The 20213-nt window shown below is 38.0% G+C and overlaps 1 protein-coding gene across 50 annotated transcripts in view; it reads right to left on the reverse strand.

Moving 5' to 3' along the window:
- The window catches only part of TRDN (triadin), a 974263-nt gene that overhangs the window by 123822 nt on the left and 830228 nt on the right, over positions 1–20213 (reverse strand). For all 50 annotated transcript variants that reach the window (XM_089686429.1, XM_089686384.1, XM_089686382.1 and 47 more), the window contains 5 exons: positions 15169–15216; positions 11742–11789; positions 9027–9074; positions 5247–5294; positions 1237–1284 (listed from right to left, as the gene is read on the reverse strand). In XM_089686429.1, the coding sequence (XP_089542555.1) occupies positions 1237–1284; positions 5247–5294; positions 9027–9074; positions 11742–11789; positions 15169–15216 (240 nt within the window). The remainder of the gene's footprint in view (positions 1–1236; positions 1285–5246; positions 5295–9026; positions 9075–11741; positions 11790–15168; positions 15217–20213) is intronic.

The following is a 20213-nucleotide window of genomic DNA, read 5'->3' on the forward strand; positions in this document are numbered from 1 at the left end:
TCATGGCTACCCTTGCTTGGAGTTGCTGTTTTTATAAATAGAGCTTAAGTTGATTTGCACTGGATCCCATTGGTCTTCCAAGCTGTGTAGCATCACTTTTGACCAGCTAATACCAAGGGTTGTAGTATTTCTGAACAATATATTCACCTATGATTGCACTTTACTATAAGAGGTACCACATCTATTTCTGGTGGAGTTCTATCTGATTTGGCTCCTCGAGTATATACCAGTGTTTATACTGCAGCCCATCTCCTGTGACCTTATATTGGATGTTCCGAACTTTTGTGTAACGCCTTCTGGAACTTTGTGCACTGTGACAGGACTTTGATAGGCTTACAGTATAGACTGTTTGAAAATTATTTTCTACATCCTTCATTGAAACTATATATTGTATGGATGTCATATTGTTTCAGCAGATTTAATGATTCACCTATTATATTATTTGATATTACTATATATGGGGTAGTGTGGAGCCCTTTTGTTACTATTATTCCATGGCCAAGGATTTTACCACGAGTTGTATATTTTAATTGCCTTCTAATAAAATATTTGATATTAGGTTTCCTTAACTGTCGTGTGATGATAATTTAGGATTACTAGTGGGGTAGAACTCTGAGTCTGAGGGTTTTTATTTATAGTGTAGAATATTCCCTTTAGTGAATGTGATGAAAATTCACTTTTAAAATAATACTCAATCACATAAAAAATAGTATTTTTGCATCCACATAATATGATGATTGTAGTCAGCAGAGCTTCACCTCATTCACTAAGCTAAGTGAAAAGTGGATACTCTAATGCTCTTTAGCCTTGCAAAGTAGATAGTCTATTTAATTAAAGCTGAAGTTTAGATCAATATGAGTATGCAAGTGTCCCACTAAGAAGACCCCAATGAGAGCTGTAAATAAGTGTAGTAGGTACAGCTACTACAGTGATCACCACTAGCTTCCAGGTCCTGTGCCAAGCAGCTGTCCTACAGCTTACTAAACCCAGAAGGTCACTTACTCAGCATGAGCACCATTCAGCAATCACTTTGCATTGTCTTCTTGATTGTGATTGTGATGATGTATTCCACCAACACTGTATTGTATAGCATTTAGAAAATATTCTGAAATGTCATTCTCTGACTCTTGTGTTTTTAGATAAGGTCAAATGCTTCCATCGTCTATCAGGTAATCTGAATGCATAATTTTTTGCAAACAATTATGACTGTTAGCAAGAAGGAGTGTGTAGGTTTACCTTTGATTGTGCCTTCTGGTTCTTTTTCATGTATTTTCACTGGTGTTTCTAAGAAAAGATGATAATACATATTTATGCAGTAATTGGAGTACATAGTGTGCAGTTATTCATAGATCTAGCTAGCTACTATAGTTACTGTATTATTTTTGCTTATACATTAATTACCAGGCCAGTTGAGTCTCCAAGCCATTTTCTCCCTACAGTATATCATCTTGAACATTTTTAATGTTTTATTTATGTATTTATTTGTTTCAGGTACTTACATAAAGCCGTCAATTTACGCAGCGCTTTACACACACACATATATATATATATATAGTACATTCACATCAGTCCCTAGCCCTCAAGGGGTGTACAATCTAAAGTCCCTAACTTACATTCATTCATACACATACTAGGGCTAATTTAGCCAGGACAGGATCCAATTAACCTAACAGCATGTCTTTGGAGTGTTTTAGTGATTTCTCAGTGCTTTATTGTTTTTACTATTTTCTTTCCTCACGGGGATGTCTGGATTTGCTCAATGGAGACCTGACCCAGATTCACCCAAACATCTCTGCAGCAACAGATAACTTCTATTAGTGATATGATGTTAGATGCAATCAGCTAGGAATAGATGACTGTAGCATTGGTCTACAGCAGCTTTGCCTAAGTCTCCATACTTCCAGAAAGTTATGTTACTGAAAAGATGCCAGTACACTCCTGTTATAACACAATGTGGATGCATTGTGTTTACTATCTCTTCTACAGTGTGCTTCTATGATGTGATCTGCAAAAGCATCAGAAGCACAGGAGCTGATCATTTCAGTTTTTGTGGGCTTAACACTGGACACCAGCTTTCACTGAAAGCACTTAAAATGACTCATGCAGAAAAAACCTTCACTATAACTGAATTCCCCTCAAACTTGCCCAGTGTGGATATCAGTTTCTTTGACTTTGGTAAGAACATTAGGGTCTAAGTTGCTTCTGGTTCAGAAACTAACTGAATAAACTACTGTATGTATCCAAAAGGGGGCTAAAACTGTCTGCCCTATATAAGTGAAAAGGAAAATGTATTTAAAATGTAACCTCTTTGGTCCTGACAGTTCCTTTTTTAGATATTGAAATGCATTATAACTTTTTTTTTCTTAGATTTATTTTGTAGCAGACCATCTACAGACTCATTTACTAAAGAAGTAAAACTGGCCACAAGTTCAATTCAGCTTTCATTACCAGAAATATAGTGGGAGGAGTTCAGTTATTTTCCTTCCACTTAGGTTGGCCCTACATAGGTTTTGGTAAATTTTTGCCCTAATCTATATTCACTTCAAATATTCAATCAAAATCAAGGCAATTATATGAGATAAAAAATTATATCTGATCCAAATTAGGCATTTGAAGAGAATACAGGCAAGTGTAAAATAACATTAATAAATCAGGCCCTTATCTGTGGGATTATTTACCAGTCATCTAAATGCCACAAAAACATTTGGCATTGACAATGTATTCAATATAGTAGTGTTGCCATTTTACCTTACATCTTGCACACTATAATTATGATTATATCAGATAGAGACCTATAGGTACCCACATACAAATTATCTGTGTTCTCAGAATGCTGACATGGTCAGGCAATGGAGTTAATTTACTAAAGGAGTAAACATTTTTAATTAGTCTTAGTGAAGAAATCAAGGCTACATTGAATTTATATATGCAATGCCCGTTCAAAGAAATGCAAAAAAAATTATTTGCTTTAACCTCCTCGGCGGTATGATTCTTTCTGATTTTTTGTGCTGAAACCGGTACCATTTTTTTGCATGGAAATATGTAGTTTTTTATTGTAGGCTGTAATTTTTAGGAATAACTCACTGAAATCTGTCAGAACAAGAGTCTAGTAAACATCCCAGATATGATAAACTTGAAACACAAAATCATAAATTATAATTTAATAAATAATCATAAAAAATAATAATATAATAATAATAATAAATTTAATTCAATAATATAATCAAACCAAAAACACTGAAATAAAGAGGCAAATTCGCACATCGCTGAGCAAAGCCGCAAAATCGTTTTCAGTGTCTGATGACGAATTTCCCCACGAATCATTATCACTCAATTCTGCAAGTGGTTCTGATTTACTATCGCTGTTCTAAAACCGCTTTTGACATAAAGGGACGCTTTTTGGACGCCATGGACTTTTCTAAGTTTCCAGGCAGAAAGAACAGTCAAAATGCAGGCAGGACACAGGACAAAGCAGTAGGGACAAAATGTATGTGAAATGCATTGAAACAGCAATGACAGCAAAAATGCCATTTTTTAAAAATTTCGAATTTCCCGCCGTCACAGGGACCGGAACACGGAAGCCGGATGCCGAAGTCACAGGGACCGGAACACGGAAGCCGGATGCCAGCATTGGCCAGAGGAGATGGCCGGGGACGCTGCAGGGGACACATCGTGGGAGCGAAGGACACGGTAAGTGCTGCAGGGACCCCCAGAGCAACGCCGCATGGTAAGCTTGAGTGTAGCTCAGGGTTACCGCTTTTGGTATTGAAATTTTACCCCGAGCTACACTCGGGAATACCGCCAAGGAGGTTAATGAAATAATCAACGCATCACCTTATTTACTAAGCTAAGTAAACATTAACTTTGCTAAGCTGACATTCATTACTCTTCTGGTCTGAAGAAGAGGTACATATTTGTATGTACATGTGACTTTGATAGGTCATGTGGAAGGTCTTTCCTCCTGTTTTTCCTCCATTCATTTGTATTGCACCCTTCTTGCTTCAGACTCCCAAACCATTGTGTCACAAGGCACTTTTACAAAGCATAATCTACTAGTATCACAGTGCAACACAGTCATATATCACCATTAATCACATACACATCAGTGCCATAAACAAATATATGTGCTAGTAAATAATCCAGCATAGGATTCCCAGTGTAACTCATTTTGTGTCATGTGAGTGCAATCATGTGTTTAAATAAATATTGGTGGGAAACGTTAATACACTATGATTGTTTATTCTTTCTGAGCTTTGGAGGAAAATATCTTATATGACTTAAAAGATGGATTGAGTTACACTGGGAATCCTATGCTGGAGAGTGCCTGAGTCTATACCAACCCTGGTTAAATGGAAAAAGCGCTATTTGACCTAATCTATTGTAGGTCAAATATTGGAGGTGAGAGTATATATATGTATTTCTGTAGAGGAAATGCAATGTTGTGGTGATAAGAGCACTGGTTGAATTCAAGAACTGTACAATTTATTGATCAATGGAAGGATAATCATGTATAAATTAGGACACTGCTACACAGCCATCCAAATATATTGAGTTTATTCAAAGGACTCACTACTATTTTATGTATATTATTTTTGGGCATTTTTCATAATTTTTTCGTTTGATTTATGTATGTATTGCACATATTATTTACTAGCACATATATTTATTTATGGCACTTAAGTTTATGCAGTTGATGGCGATATATGAGCGCACTGCACTGTGATACTAGTAGATTGTGATATATACTGTATGTGGGAATTGCATAAAGTGTCAGCGGCAGTCTATTAAGGATAGAATAACTGGCGATACATAATTGTGCTGAGGTTTTTAGTTCCAATATTTCTGTATTTAGATTTTGGAAAAAATATACAATGAGATGACAAGATGTAAGTGGCATTGATACAAACATCTGATACCAGAAAGATGCAAATGACATCATTTTATAAGTGTTGTCATAGGAGACAACACTTGGCTACTAAAAACCAGGTGAAAACATCATAAATACTACAGTATTTGGGGGAAAAAAAGAAACGTTTTGGCTAAATTGTGTCCTATTGAGTGACTTGAGCTTGTCATAAGGACTTGCAAGGTTTATGATATTCATATAGATTATGGTAAAAATGGACACCACTAGCCATTTAAAATACATCAACAATACAAAATGACATATTTAAAAATGGTATTCTATTTTTCTTTACAGCTAGAGGAACGCATTTTAAGTTGAAATAAGATATCCATGTGCTTACCTTTGGTTTCTTTGATCAGTTCTTTCTTAAGCTTTTTCACTGTTGTTTCTAAGAAAGAGAAGATATAGAAATTTATGAAATTCATAAATATTTAAGAAATGGTGTTCATCATTGATTTTTTTAACATGTGAAAGAGTGAAAATAGAGGGTGGTCCTGACTTCAGTGTTGAAGTGATGATGTTATCTGCATCAACACATCATGGAGTTGATTAACTAAAGACAAAAAGGCTGTTCACTTTGCTAGGGAATTATTTTAGTGAATGCAGTGAAAATTCACTTTGTAAAGAGTACCCAATCACAAGCAAGGAAAATTTAAAAAAAATGCATTTTGGCTTGCCTTTGATTGGTTTACGGAAGTCATCCAAGAAACTGAGGAAAAATCCCCTTGCAAAGTGAACATCTCATTTGCTTTTAGTAAATGAACCCTGTGAGTGCACCACACTCAGGGAGCAGAGCCATGACACCCTGCACTCACAGTCTTTCTCAGTCTTTCAGATTCCGTGACACTGACTGACATTAAACTTTGAAGACATTTTGTGATGAAGAAGAAATACATGTGTGTATGTACATGTGTGTATGTACATGTGACTGGTTGTGTGGCAGGACTTTCCTCTTGTCTCTTTTTTCTCAGTTCACTTTTATTGCAGTCCTCTTGCTTCAGACTCCTAGGCCAAGGTATCACAATGCACATTTACAAAGCATATCACTCTGTTTTATAAATGTGCAAATTATGTTTTAATTATATCTAAAGGCAAACATTTTCCTTAGTTTTGTAAAGAGTGAAGAGGGATTAGAACATCTGTTTTTAGTTCCAATATTTCTGTATTAAGATTTTGGAAAATATTCAATGAGATATCAAGATGTAAGTGGTATTGTTACAAACATTGGATACCAGGAAGATGTGAATTACATAATTTTGTAAGTGATAGAAAATTATTAATGCTATTAATATAATAATAGGCATACCAACACCAATTTGAGGTAAAGTTGCTACATCATGTTGGAGGGGAGGTTAGGAGGAATGGGGGACAGGGAAATGGAGTAAGCATTTTGAAAGGTGAGGAGAAGGAGGGTGGAGGGAAAGGGAGGTCATCTGTTTTTATTGCTGTTTCCCTGTTCGGAAGATTCATCCTATTTGTCCATGTATGTTTACCATTATCATCGAAAGAGAGAACAAAATAAAATACCAAATTTTGGGTTGACTCCAGAACAGAAATAGAGAGGACATCTTTAAATGTGGAAACTAGTTCTGGTGACCTTGGTGACAACCAGGGAGTCCCTCATTTTGGAGGGATTTCAGCTCATGTCCTATTTTATCTGTGAGGCAGGATATGATGGGAAATCTCTCTAGTGGGACACAAATGGCAAAAAAACCTGACAAGGGTTATAACCCTCCCTTACTCTATCCAGACGCAAAACTTATGCCTTTCGTTCTCCTTTATTAACTGCAGTATTTCTATTTCTATACTGCTACTTTTTAAATGTACGGTACCTTTTAAATGTAACTTTTAGTTCAAAAGTTGAATCTTTGCATACTTTAATCATCTAAACATTTAACTGCCTCCTGCCCGTCATATAAGGTAATGACAGGCGCAAGGTGGTTCTCTCGTTCTGGGAGGACATCATATGACGTCATCCCATTCTAACCGCGCATGCACGGCTCTGGGAGCGTGCAGCGTGGCGATCAGAGGTGCGCTGTGTCCCTCGTACACAGTGGATCACCAATCAACAGAAAGAGCTGAAGATCTCAGTTCTGTCATGTGATCAGCTGTGTTCAATCACAGCTGATTGCATGTACATAGGGAAATGACGGTTATCGGCATTTCTCTCCTCACGAGCTGTCACGCTGACAGCTCGAGAGCAGAGGAGAGCCTATAATCAGCATTCTTCGGAGGGGACATGTACACTGATCATCAAGGCACTGATGATCAGTGTGCCCTGATGATCAGAGTAGCCCCAGCAGTACCACCTGCCAGTGCCCATCAATGCCAGTTGTCAGTGCTCATCAGTGCCACCTGCCAGTGCCCATCAGTGCCACATCAATGCCCACATATCAGTGCCTACCAGTGCACATTAATGCCAAATATCAGTGCCCATTTGAGCTGCCTTTCAGTGTCACCTATCAGTGCCAGTCAGTGCCACCTGTCAATGCCAGTCAGTGCCACCTATCAGTGCAGCCAATCAGTGCCACCTATCAGTGCCAGTCAGTGCCGCCTATCAGTGCCAGTCAGTGCCGCCTATCAGTGCGCATCAGTGCCGCCTATCAGTGCCCATCAGTGTCGCCCATCAGTGCCACCTAACGGTGTCAGTCAGTGCCATCTAACAGTGCCAGTCAGTGTCACCTATCAGTGCTGCCTATCAGTGCCATATATGAATGCTGCCTTTCAGTGCCCATCAGTGATGCCTGTCAATGCCCATCAGTGCCACCTACTAGTGCCTCCTCAACAGCACCCATCAGTGCCACCCATCAGTGCACCCTATCAGTACCCATCACTGCAGCCTCATTAGTGCACATCAGTGAAGGAGAAAAATCACTTATTTACAAAATTTTATAACACAAACTAAGAAAAAATAATAAAAAAAAATTTTCAGAAGTTTTTGGTTTGTTTAGCAAAAAATAGAAAACCCAGAAGTGATTAAATACCAAAATAATGCTCTATCTGTCTCAAAAAAATGATACAAATTTCATATGGGTACAGTGTTACATGACCGCACAATTGTTATTCAAAGTGTGACAGCGCTGAAAGCTGAAAACTGGCCTGGGCAGGAAGGGGGTATAAGTGCCCTGTAGGCTAGTGGTTAAAGTGCAAAGACATTTTTATAAATCCTCAAATGGAATTTATATGTAACATTCTCTGCTCCCCTAGTAAATCAACTAAAGTGTTGTTTGTATGGCCAGCCAGCCACAGAAGGTGATTTGATGTTTTTCCATAAACTTGCATGCTCAAATTACCATCTTTATACCTACAGTACATAGGGGAAGAGGTTGTCCTCAGAGGATTTCTATAAGGAAAACACTAGTAATCTTCTACTGCAAATCCAACATGGGCACTCAGTTTCTCCTGTTGGTGAGGGATCAGGGGCGGACTTGCAACTCATGGGGCCCCCGGGCAATAGGGGATCATGGGGCCCCTGTGTCCTTGCCCAAACTCAAAAAAGCCTATGAAAAAGGTACCAGGGGCATCTCATGGGGCCCCCTACTGACCCCGGGCCCTCGGGCAGTGCCCGAGTTTCCAAATGGTCAGTCCGCCCCTGTGAGGGATGACTGTAGAAGTCAAAAGATGTTCAAAGCTGGCATACTTAAAAGATAGGTTCACTGTTTGGAACATGTTACACATTCCACCTGTTTGTATTGTGGAATATGTAACATGCACTCCCAGAGCCACCGACCGCTTCACTGCATCTAGTCACAGACACCACTAACTGTCACTATTTAAAAACAATTAATTCTATGAATGGAAAACTACAAGTACCAATATCTTTTGCAGCAGTTGGCTTGTAGTTCTCAGCGAACTACCATGGTGCTGTTGAGCACTGTGGTAGTTCATTGATTCTTCCTTTCAGTGTTTATGTGTTTGCCTTAATGGGGTACATGCTGGAGTCTGCAGGAATCATACATGGCACCTGCAATCTGCTGATAGTAAAATAAATAATAAATGGTAATTTTTTTAACCTGCACAAAAAGTGCATTTATTTTTTTTTTTTTAAAAGGTGAACTTTAAAGCATAATTCAACCACATGAGTAGATTGTAAGGTAAAAGATAGTATTCATGTGCATACCTTTGGTTTCATTGACCATTTTTTTCTCAAGCTTTTTCACCGTTGTTTCTATGAAAGACAAAAAAGCAAAACATTTAAATAAAAATCTAACATTTTTAAATTTAAAATAAATCTTCACAATAAATCATAAGCACGTGATTTTTTTTATTCAATATAGAATGCTTCAATGTACTTTTATTTATATACAATGTCTGCTGCTTTATTCACTACATTGTATCTAGGCTAACATGGTTCAATTACTTTTCTATGTGGTTACATTGGCTGTCTTTCTTTGGTTCTTTTGATCCTTTTTCATGTATTTTTATTCTTGTAGCTAAAATTACCCATATACATCTGTTTTAGATCTTTGCATAAAACTGCATAAAATCTGCTGTTGATCAGTTTAACTGTCTTGGTAACACGCAGCAGTTTCTCCGGGCCCCTTATTATGGTGTAAAGAGTGTAGATGATATGAACAGTGTAACAGGGCATCAGTATGCATACAGTCAGAACTGATCCACTGCAGATGCTAGCTCATTGGTGGTACACCTGGCTCTTACTAACGTAGAGAATAAGGATTCTTGTTTTAGACTTTTTAATTATATTATAGTTTCACCTTCAATAATATTATTCTGCAAACCCTGATAGAAAAACTACGGTAATATTGGAATGAGCTCAATTGTGTGCAACTGGGTACTAGACTATTTAACATTTAGGGCCCCGTCTTTTAGAATTCACAATATTTCATTGTCTTGCATCATCTTCAATACCAGATCCCCCCAGGGATACATCTTGAGACCCTTACTGTACACACTGCAGACCATTGCAGAGCAAAGTATCTGAGCAATCATATTATGATGTTCGCAGAGGATACCACACTAGTGGGACTTATCACTCATTGTGATAATTCCATAAACAGACAGGAGGTGGAGTATCTTGGGAATCTGATGCAAATTTAACAATCTCTCCATTAACTTAAAGTAGACTAAGGAGATGATTGTGGACCTAAAGAAATGTGGCACTTAGACCACTCCAACCACATTGGAGGTGCAGCTGTTGAGAAGCTCCTTTCTTTAAATCTTTGGGGGAGTACATCTTTTATTATCTCACCTGGAGAGTCAATACAGCCAGTCTGGTAAAAAGGCATACGAATTTCCACCTCTGTCATTGTTCTTATTACATGACAGCCAGTGATGCTCTTATAATCACTCCCTCATGCTCAGAACTTCCAAGCCCCCTAATTAAGCTCCAAGGGGCAGAGTGAAACATGTTGGGGGTGTGGCCTGTCTGGAGTCCTGGTTGAGGCTGCAATTCATCTCACCTCATGTGCATGGGTCTGCCTTTGACATATGGCTTATGGATCTTTCCTTCGGACATTGCTGAAGCTTGAAGCTAGGACGAGCTCCCTATCCCTGCTAGCACTCACAGTTGTCTAGTTTTGACTTCACCTCCTTACCTCAGAGACACCTAATCTTTTCTTTTTGGGTCATAGATGCAGCTGGGTTTATTTAACCAAATAGCAATAATTCTTAGCATATACAATACGTATACATTGTAATACACTTTACTAAATCCATGTCTTTGTACATTGTCTTTGATGTCTTACTGAACAAACCTCATTGAAGCAGCTAATCAGACACCAATTACAAGTGGCACATGTGACGATACACAAATGTGTGCTCTTCTACCTACCATTGTTCATCAGAGATTCTCTTCCAGTTTGGGTGATGGTATACTACTTTTTCTTGTTTGCCTACATTTTTTTAATTATGGTTGTTCCATGTACATTATTTCAGATATCATTATTTAGTGCGTATCTTTATTTTCTTTTTCTAAATCTAAGGGGGTGTTGACTTAAATAGTTTAGGGTATGTATATAATAGTAATAGACATTTTTCTCTTGGGTGCTATTTGTATACGTCATAAATTTACTAGTGTGGTTGTTTCTAGGTATCATGTTTGACAATGAATTTGAGTATTAACTCAAGTTTTCAGTTTTAGTTATATGGTTAAATGTGTGATTTCTCAACTAATTATACTCTCAGCCATATAACTAAAAAAAATTAACACCTGTTGCAAGACTTTTTGCAACCTGGTGACCAGGGGCGGACTGACAACTCATGGGGCCCCCGGGCAATAGGGGATCATGAGGCCCCTGTGTCCTTGCCCAAACCCAAAAAAGCCTATGAAAAAGGTACCAGGGCATCTCATGGGGCCCCCTACTGACCCCGGGCCCTCGGGCAGTGCCCGAGTTTCCAAATGGTCAGTCTGCCCCTGCTGGTGACTAAATTATGTAAAATAATTTACATAATCCCATCATGTTCTTTGGCAATCAACATCTTACCTGACCCAATCCTTAATACTGCGGTGATTGGATTAAGGTGACTGAGCTGGCCATAGGGGTATAACTGCTGGGGTATGTTCCTCACATTCATCTAAACTAAGGAAGCCACTGGATGTCTTCATCATTGCTAAACAAGCCCAGTTCAATGTGACTAATTACTACTATATTTCTCATTACAGATGATATTACAAATAAAATACAACCTACTACTACCGGTTATTAAATTCATTGCTTTTCACCCTTTACCTTACAAATACTGAAATTCTATTTTTCATCCCAAAGTATCACTTAATTCATTATACGGTACACTGACCTTTACAGAATGTTAGGCTGAATGTATCTACTTATGAGATTTTTCAAACACTTTAAAATAAAACCAGTTTATAAATTACCATTTTTGACTTTTGCTGGTTCTTTTCCCAGCTCTGTCGCCGGTTTAACTAGTAAAGACAGAAAGAACATAAATAAATAAATAAATAAATATTCAGCCATGTAACCTCCTAGGACCAACACATATCTAAGAACAAACATTATATTATTAAATTGCAAGGAAATATAACAAGCAACAAGCATAACTAGACAGAGCAGGCAGTATGTATGCCTTCTAGCCATTTTTTCTATAACTTTTAACAATGTAAACAGCACTTCTTCCAAGGAATAGTAGGACATTGTTTGTTACCTAGTGGATATTCAATGCTGACTGCAAGACCAAGTGTCAACCAACATTTCCATGACCTGTGAGAAGGTCAACAGACAATGAAATCAACCCATGAGAAGGTCAAATGACAGTGAAGGTCTAGTAGGAAATCAGATACTGACCAACTTCACTTAGAATTGAGAAATATGCTTTGAGAGGAGCTAATCTTACAGACAGAAGAGTTTGGGCAAAGACAGAGAGAAAGCATGGTAGATATATAATTAAAGTGTATCTAAAGCCTGACCTATTTTTCCATTTTGGATAGAGTAGGGAATAAATAATACAAACCAAATTTCTTTGCGCTAGCAAAAACAGAAAATAAATAAAACTGCTGCATCCACTACACAATCTAGATACAAGATGTAAAACAACTACTTCAAAAAATGGATGCCCTGTCTCTTAAAAATTCCAAAGTGCAATTGTGCATACAATATAACTAGATCAAACCATATTATTATATAGAAAATTGATAATGTGAGCTTAATATGTGCAATAACCTAAATAAATATAAGGAAAAAATCACCAAAAAAAAGTTGTGCCAAAACACCATACTCAACTTTCAAAAAAAAAAACCTAGAAGACTGTATATCCGTACAGATGGACAATGTGTGTATGGACAATAATACGCTAGATGCCTACATATGTCAAAAACATGCAAACTTAAAAGGTGTATGTGATATAACCCAGCACTCCACTCTCAAAATATAAAAATACATTAAAAAAGGGTATGAATACAGATGGACAAATGTACATATGGACAAAAGTTAAATGAACATGCATACATACAAATATATTATTCAATATTGTAAATAAAGTTAAAGATGAAAAAAGCAAATGTGCAAAATGTCCATACAGATGAATAAATATCCTGGTTAACAGTCCAGAATCAAGTTGGAAAATCCTAAAGGAAAAGAAGACACACTTCAAAGTATAAGATGGAGAGCATTCACTGCTGCAGGAAAAGAGGGTGCCAGGAAATCACACCACACCAAAACAAGGGCAGGGCCAAACATGTGCCAAACATGTGACGCTATTATGCACGCTGGCGTAATCCGGTGATGCTCATTGTTTGTTATATGCTTGAAATTGTCTTCTTTTTTTTATTTATTTGACCCCAGCATAGAAAATCGGTCATTCCTATGCGAAACAACATTTTTCATGGTTGTTCAACCAGATTTTTTCGTTCACACTGTTGTTATTGGTTAAAACATCCTGCTCATCATTGAAGAGAAAATTGTTCAATCAGTGGTTCCACAAAATTTTTTGTACGATTTATCATGTCTACGTGGCATTACTCCATATGGCAAATTCAATATTGGTTTTAATTTAGATCTGGTGGGAAGGGGGGGGGGGTGGTGGGGAGGGAGTAGGGGTGGAGAGATCAGCTGCTCCAAAGTAACATGTTACATGTTACACCCTAAATAGGGGTATAACATGTAACATGTTACAAAAGGTGAACGAATCCTTTACTGCTATGTGCCTACCCTACCATGAGAATGAAGAATAGACCTATACAATATAAGTGCATCAATAAGGCACTGTTTATAAAGCGCTGTTTATTTACTGAATGATTAGAGAATGGTCATTTTAATTATTCAATCAAGTGCAAAATTCTCTTTTTTTTTTAATTATTCTTCACAAGATTATGTAGTCAGAGTGGGTGCAGATTCACTTTCTAAAATAAACTTTCATTTTTCGAAATGAAAATTATCTACTTCCTTAGGGCTCATGCACATGGGTGCCTCGGACCATACAACATAAAACTCAAGCATATTTCCCTGCCTAGTAGCCAAAAATGCTGTGTATAGTCAATCACAGAAATCAATGAGTATACGTGGGTATACCCTGTTTCTTACTCTCCAGGATGCAGACAGTCTTAGCCCCAGTGGACAAAGTAAATCAACCTCTATATGAGCTGAAAATTAAGGCAGTGCAGATTTTAGTTTTGGTAAAGCACTACTGCTCTGTCTGTAGAGCCATTTTAAATGTAGGACCTGCCTGTTCTGTAATTTGTCACTGGGCTGTCACTCTGGAATAAAGAAAGGCAGGAGTATTTATAAGAAATATGTATAAAAAAAGGGGTTGTTTGAAATTCATCTTGGTGAAGCAAGGATGTGAGGGTAACATTCTTCACTGGTGTTCCTGAAAATGGAAAATCCTGTTTGTTACGTTTTGTCATTTTATTTTTTTGCAAAAAAACCTCAATCCTGAGTGAACATTCTGTTTTTGGGCTGTAAAGAACTGTTCACTGTGTGCTAGTCTATGCCTAACAAGTCTGGTATGGCTTTTAGGGGTAACCCCATGCATTTTTTTTATTTATTTTATTACTGTGAAGTCCCTCCTAATCTTCCTACCAGACCTAAAGGGTCTGGTATAGATAAGGGGGGGACCCCACCTTTTTTTTTTTTTTTAAATAAAAATGTCACCTGCTGCAGCAGGTTCTGGGACTCGAACTTGAGAACCAAACAGGGGGGTGCTCAGGCCATCACTATCTATTAGACATTGTTATTGGACTGTGATCAGTGTGCTACTCCATGTCCCTAGGGCATGTCAAAAAAGAGGATTGGGTGTGGCTTGAGTTGGCTGGGTTAGATGCTGCCCTGAGTCCACAAAGGCCATGCAGGGGGGACATCCACTGGCTCCATCTCAGATGAACTGGGACTGTGGCTGTTGACTAGGGAGCCCTAAAAGGATCACCCTCTGTACATCTCTGGGCTTGTCTTGGGGTTCAGAATCTGCCTGTGACTGTGTCCATTCCATGGAGATCTAAGAGTACCTGAGTTCTGAGAGTAAGTCTTATAGCTCTTAGAACTAGATATAATACTTCATTGCCTCTGAAGTGAGAATAGCCTGCCTTCCAATGAATTTTTACATGTCCCATTTAGTTATGTCAGGAACTAGTTTAGAAACTTCATTGTGACAGTTTTAGAATTTCATTTGGAATACAGAAAAGTATGGTAGTTTTATTTATAGAGGTAGAGTAAATGTCAATACAGATTATACAGTCTAAAAATAGCAAAAATTATTTACTTGTGGACTAAATTAAAGTTATTACAACTGCCTAGGCGCCTGCTTTAAGTTACTATATCCTTGCACTAGCTGGAATACATTAATGTGCTTACCTGTCGTTGTTTTCGCTGGTGCTTTTTCAGCTTCTGCCACTTGTTTTTCTAAGAAAAATAAGGACAATATTTTTTTAATCTATATTGTTTATCCCCAGGTTTTTAAAAAGTCAGACATTCAAGTAAAGAAAATATGTAAACTCTGTTTGGGAGGGTTACGAGAAAGGGAAACTGTTGCTTTTCCCTCCATTTATTTTGCTGAAAAATGTTAATATATGTAAAACTCTGATCATCTAATAGAAACAATCTTTCCATATTAGGACTGGATTTTACAAACATCTATTTCATTGGGTTACTCTACAGTTATGATTGTTTCTAAAAGAGTTCCAAATGAAAGCTTTCCAAATGAAAGTGTTGAAATGGGGCTGCACGCTGTTAATGTTAGCCATTAATAGTAACAATATGTGCTGATGCCAGTTCTTGGATTTTTGTTACTGTAGCTAGTGTTAACAGCGTTCGACCCCCATTTCAACAATTGGAGATTTGCTATAGAGTCAGATGTGCTTTTCTAGAGGACCAGCATCTAGCAGCAGTAGTTTAGGCTAGCGGGCTACATATGCAGTGTCTTTTGAGCGGTGCTTTTTCTTATCTGGATCCATCCATCAAAACAGATTGTTACATATGAAACCTATTTTTCTTGCAGTTTGCAGTATTTTGTTACTATCATTACGTGACAAATGGGTCATTGCTAAATTTTAAATTATACCAGACATCTTTACTTCTAGCAGCCAATGACATGTAGAATACAATATATAGTAGTACAGTACTTATATATGATATCCAAATGTAAAAATCAAAGAACACACAAGACAGTAGAAAAAGTATTCATGTGGAAATGGTCCTACACTTTCCAAACTAATTTACTTGAGAATAGACCTAAGAAAGATTATTGCTGTTACAATGTGACTTTTTTATTTTATTAAAGACATTCATTTTTATTGGATATTTATGTAAAAACTGTCCAATTTCCTAGCTTATTTTATGAAAACAAATTCTGGATTTAGGCAGCAAACTTTATGAAGCCAATGGATGTCTATTGTGCAAAACTGCTTCAGAATGAAAGATAAAAATAGGGCCGTTTCCAGAGAACAAGTGACCATATTAATTCTGACAAAGTGCAACTGGTACATGCCTGACCATGAGCTAGTTTTTTTAATTGAAATCCTGGACAGCTACAGTAAGCAAGTCTGCACCAGGTTTCAAGGCTGATAGGCTCCTTTAACTTTATTTTACATCAATAACAGTCCACCATGGGGATGGGCATCCTTGCTGGCCAACAGTGAGCCTGGGTTCACACCAATGCAGTACGGAATTCACAGCGTTTTCTGTGCAAATTCTGCACTGCATCAGAATCGCATCCCATTCATGCGAACAGCTGCTGATGTGTATGTTAAGTTAACAACACCCCGAAATTGGGCTGCAAAACATGGTGCGATGTGCAGAATCTGATCGCATAGGTGTGAATACCAATGCAATCCAATTCTAGTGCCGACCAAAAAAAGGGTCCTGCACTTTTTTGGTACGGATGTGGTGCGATCTGAGCTATACAAAATGTATGGCTCCAATCACACCACACACAATTTGCATGTGATTTGCACAGGAATGCGGTGTGGTTCCTGTGCGAATCACATGTGATGTAACCAACCGCATATGTGAACCCGGGCTGAGGTGCAGGATATGGAAGCAATGAGATCCAGGCTCCCAACCAAGAACACTAGTCCAAATATGACAACCATTATGACCTGGAAATCAGAGCTCTGAAACTGCTCAATAAAAGCTAAACTGATGCCCAAGCATTCTGGAAGTACATCCTGTTACATGCCAGGTGCACTTTACTAATTTTGTTATGACTATAGGTATGCTTTAACATAATATCAAAAATAAAAGAATAAAATGTTCTCTGAAATGTAACATCTCAGTAATTCTTTTAGTTGACACCACTTTTTGTTAGAATTATAGAAGATTTCTAATCATTATCGAGATAATTATAACCTATCTACAACAGCACAGCTTTTTTATCTTTCCTATAATCATGAAAATGTAATTAACTGTGAAATTATACTGACATTTGGTGAAACCACATTTCACAGTACTAAATTAAAGAAGACAATATTTATTAACCGCTTGCCCACTGACCTATAGTAGAAATACTGCTACAGGGTGGCAGGGCTTCTCAAAAGCTCATATATATACGTAATTTGCATTTCCGGGTAGGGGTTGTGCACGCCACACCTCCTTACCCATTGGCGGCTATGGGTGTCGATCACTGGGTCCCAGCTGGAGATTTTCCTCCGGCACCCGGCGATCGCCAAGTACAGCTGAAAGGGGAGAGACCTGTGTGTAAACAACACAGGTCTTTCTCTTGCCAGCAAGGACATGCTGCTTTGTATTTCTCTGCACAGCAGTAGCTACATATGTCACACAATTCATAAATAGGCAACTTATACTAACAATATGGAAGTTAGCCTCATACTTATCCACAGTGCTGTATGTGCGCTGGAATGTTTTGTAATAAAATGATGTAGGAATACATTTTATCTGAATGCAGTGTGTTATAATGTGTGGCAATGCCTTGCCACTCACTGCAACACATAGAGCTGAATAAAGGTAATTTACAACATTTTAAAAACATCAAACACTGTGATGCATTGTAGCAATGAACTGCAGTACAAGTGCACACACATTATACACACGATAATGCATGCCCACTAGTGTGAATGGCATTGCACCAACACATGTAATATGCACTACCACAATGGACATGTAGGTTATGTGTAATTTGTGTAGGGAACAGGGGCAGACTGACCATTTGGAAACTCGGCACTGCCCAAGGGCCCGGGGTCAGTAGAGGGCCCCATGAGATGCCGCTGGTACCTTTTTCATAGGCTTTTTTGAGTTTGGGCAAGGACACAGGGGCCCCATGATCCCCTATTGCCCGGGGGCCCCATGAGTTGTCAGTCCACCCCTGGTAGGGGAATTCTATTTATTTATTCATCTATTCTTTTAACTGTACATTTGGGGGGAAGGGGCCTTTTGGGAAATATCAGGGGTCTAAACAGAAGTGGTGCAGATTCATGTCATGATCTCCTCTTTGCCAATCACAGAATGCCTTGCATTCTGTGAAAAATGTAAACTGTTTTCTGAATAGAAGAGGTGTTGAAAGAGAAACCTGCTATGATCTGTGTACTACAGCCAGATCTGTAAGTGTTGGCACTTGCTGTACTGTGCAAGCTGAATGAAAGAAAATTTCTCCTAACATAGCAGTAGCCACACATGTCACCCAATTCATAAGTGGTAGTTTATTTTTTACAGTGCAAATAATTTTGGATTAGAGTTCAGCTTTAAAAAATAACATACTGTATAATATTGATTTACATTTGCTACTTAGCATAATAAATATAATAGGAAAATATGTAGACAATCACAATACATTCTCTATTTTAGCTTTGTATGATAAGTCAGCTTTAATTAAAATTCTTCTTATTTAACGGTGCATTTGGTCATTCCTTTTATGTGTTATAACATTTCATCTTCTTTCTTTTTTTTTTAATTTTTACCTTCCTTAGGTTTTATTACTTCCTTTTCATACTTTTTAATCTGTGATTCTGAATAAAAGCACTTATAAATACAGCTGTTGTGTGAAGCCCTCAGAGGTTTGTTAGAGAACATTAGTAAACAAACAGCATCATGAAGGCCAAGGAATACACTATAAAAAATCCCAACCTTTGAACATCTCATGGAGCACTGTTCAATCTATCATTCGAAAAATGGAAAGAGCGTGGAGAATAACCTACCGAGACATGGCCATCTACTTAAACTGACAGGCCAGGAAAGGAGAGCATTAATTAGAGAAGCAGCCAAGTGGCCCATGGTAACTCTAGAGGAGCTGCAGAGATCCACAGCTCAGGTGGGAGATTCTGTCCACAGGACAAATGTTAGTCGTGCGCTCCACAAATCTGGCCTTTATGGAGGAGTGGGAAGAAGAAAGCTATAAGAAGTTCCTTTTGCAGTTTGCAAGAAGCCATGTGGGAGACACGGCAAACATGTGCAAGAAAGTGCTCTGGTCAGATGAGACCAAAATTGAACTTTTTGGCCTAAAAGCCAAAAAGCCAAACTCTATGTGTGGCAGAAAACTAACAATGCACATCACCACCATCCCCACTGTGAAACATGGTGGCAGCATCATGTTGTGGGGATGCTTTTCTTCAGCAGGGACAGGGAAGCTGGTCAGAGTTGATGGGAAGATGGATGGAGCCAAATACAGGGCAATCTTAGTAGAAAACCTGATAGAGTCTGCAAAAGACCTGAGACTGGGGCGGAGGTTCACCTTCCAGCAGGACAATGATCCTAAACATACAGCCAGAGCTAAATGGAATGGTTTAGATCAAAGCATATTCATGTGTTAGAATGGCCCAGTAAAAGTCCAGACCTACATCCAATTGAGAATCTGTGGCAAGACTTGAAAATTGCTGTTCATAGACGCTCTCCATCCAATCTGAGAGAGCTTGAGCTATTTTGCAAAGAAGACTGGGTAAAAATGTCACTCTCTAAACTAGTAGAAACATACCCAGAAAAACTTGCAGCTGTAATTGCACAGAAAGGTGGTTCTACAAGGTATTGACTCAGGGGGGCTGAATACAAATGCACACCACACTTTTCAGATATTTGTAAAAAATATTGAAAACTATTTATCATTTTCCTTCCACTTCCCAATTATGTGCTACTTTGTGTTGGTCTATCACATAAAATCCCAATAAAATACATTTACATTTTTGATTGTAACATGACAAAATGTTGAAAATTTCAAGGGGTATGAATACTTTTTCAAGGCACTGTAAATGTAACTGACCAAAATAAGTAAAATAAAAATAATCAATGTATGGTATATACAAATAACACAATTTTACCTTTACTTTAGCTAAAATACACTTATACTACAATAGTTTGTGTGGAGTGGTTTCTTATGCTGCCTGGATTATGACATGATTAGCGCATTGGAGCATGGGAATGCTTGCTATCAATGCAGAGGCTACCAGCACAATGTT

This window comes from Staurois parvus, unplaced genomic scaffold, assembly GCF_062004578.1.
Source record: "Staurois parvus isolate SC_StPar_1 unplaced genomic scaffold, SC_StPar_1.0 ptg000397l, whole genome shotgun sequence".
Taxonomy (NCBI): Eukaryota; Metazoa; Chordata; class Amphibia; order Anura; family Ranidae; genus Staurois; species Staurois parvus.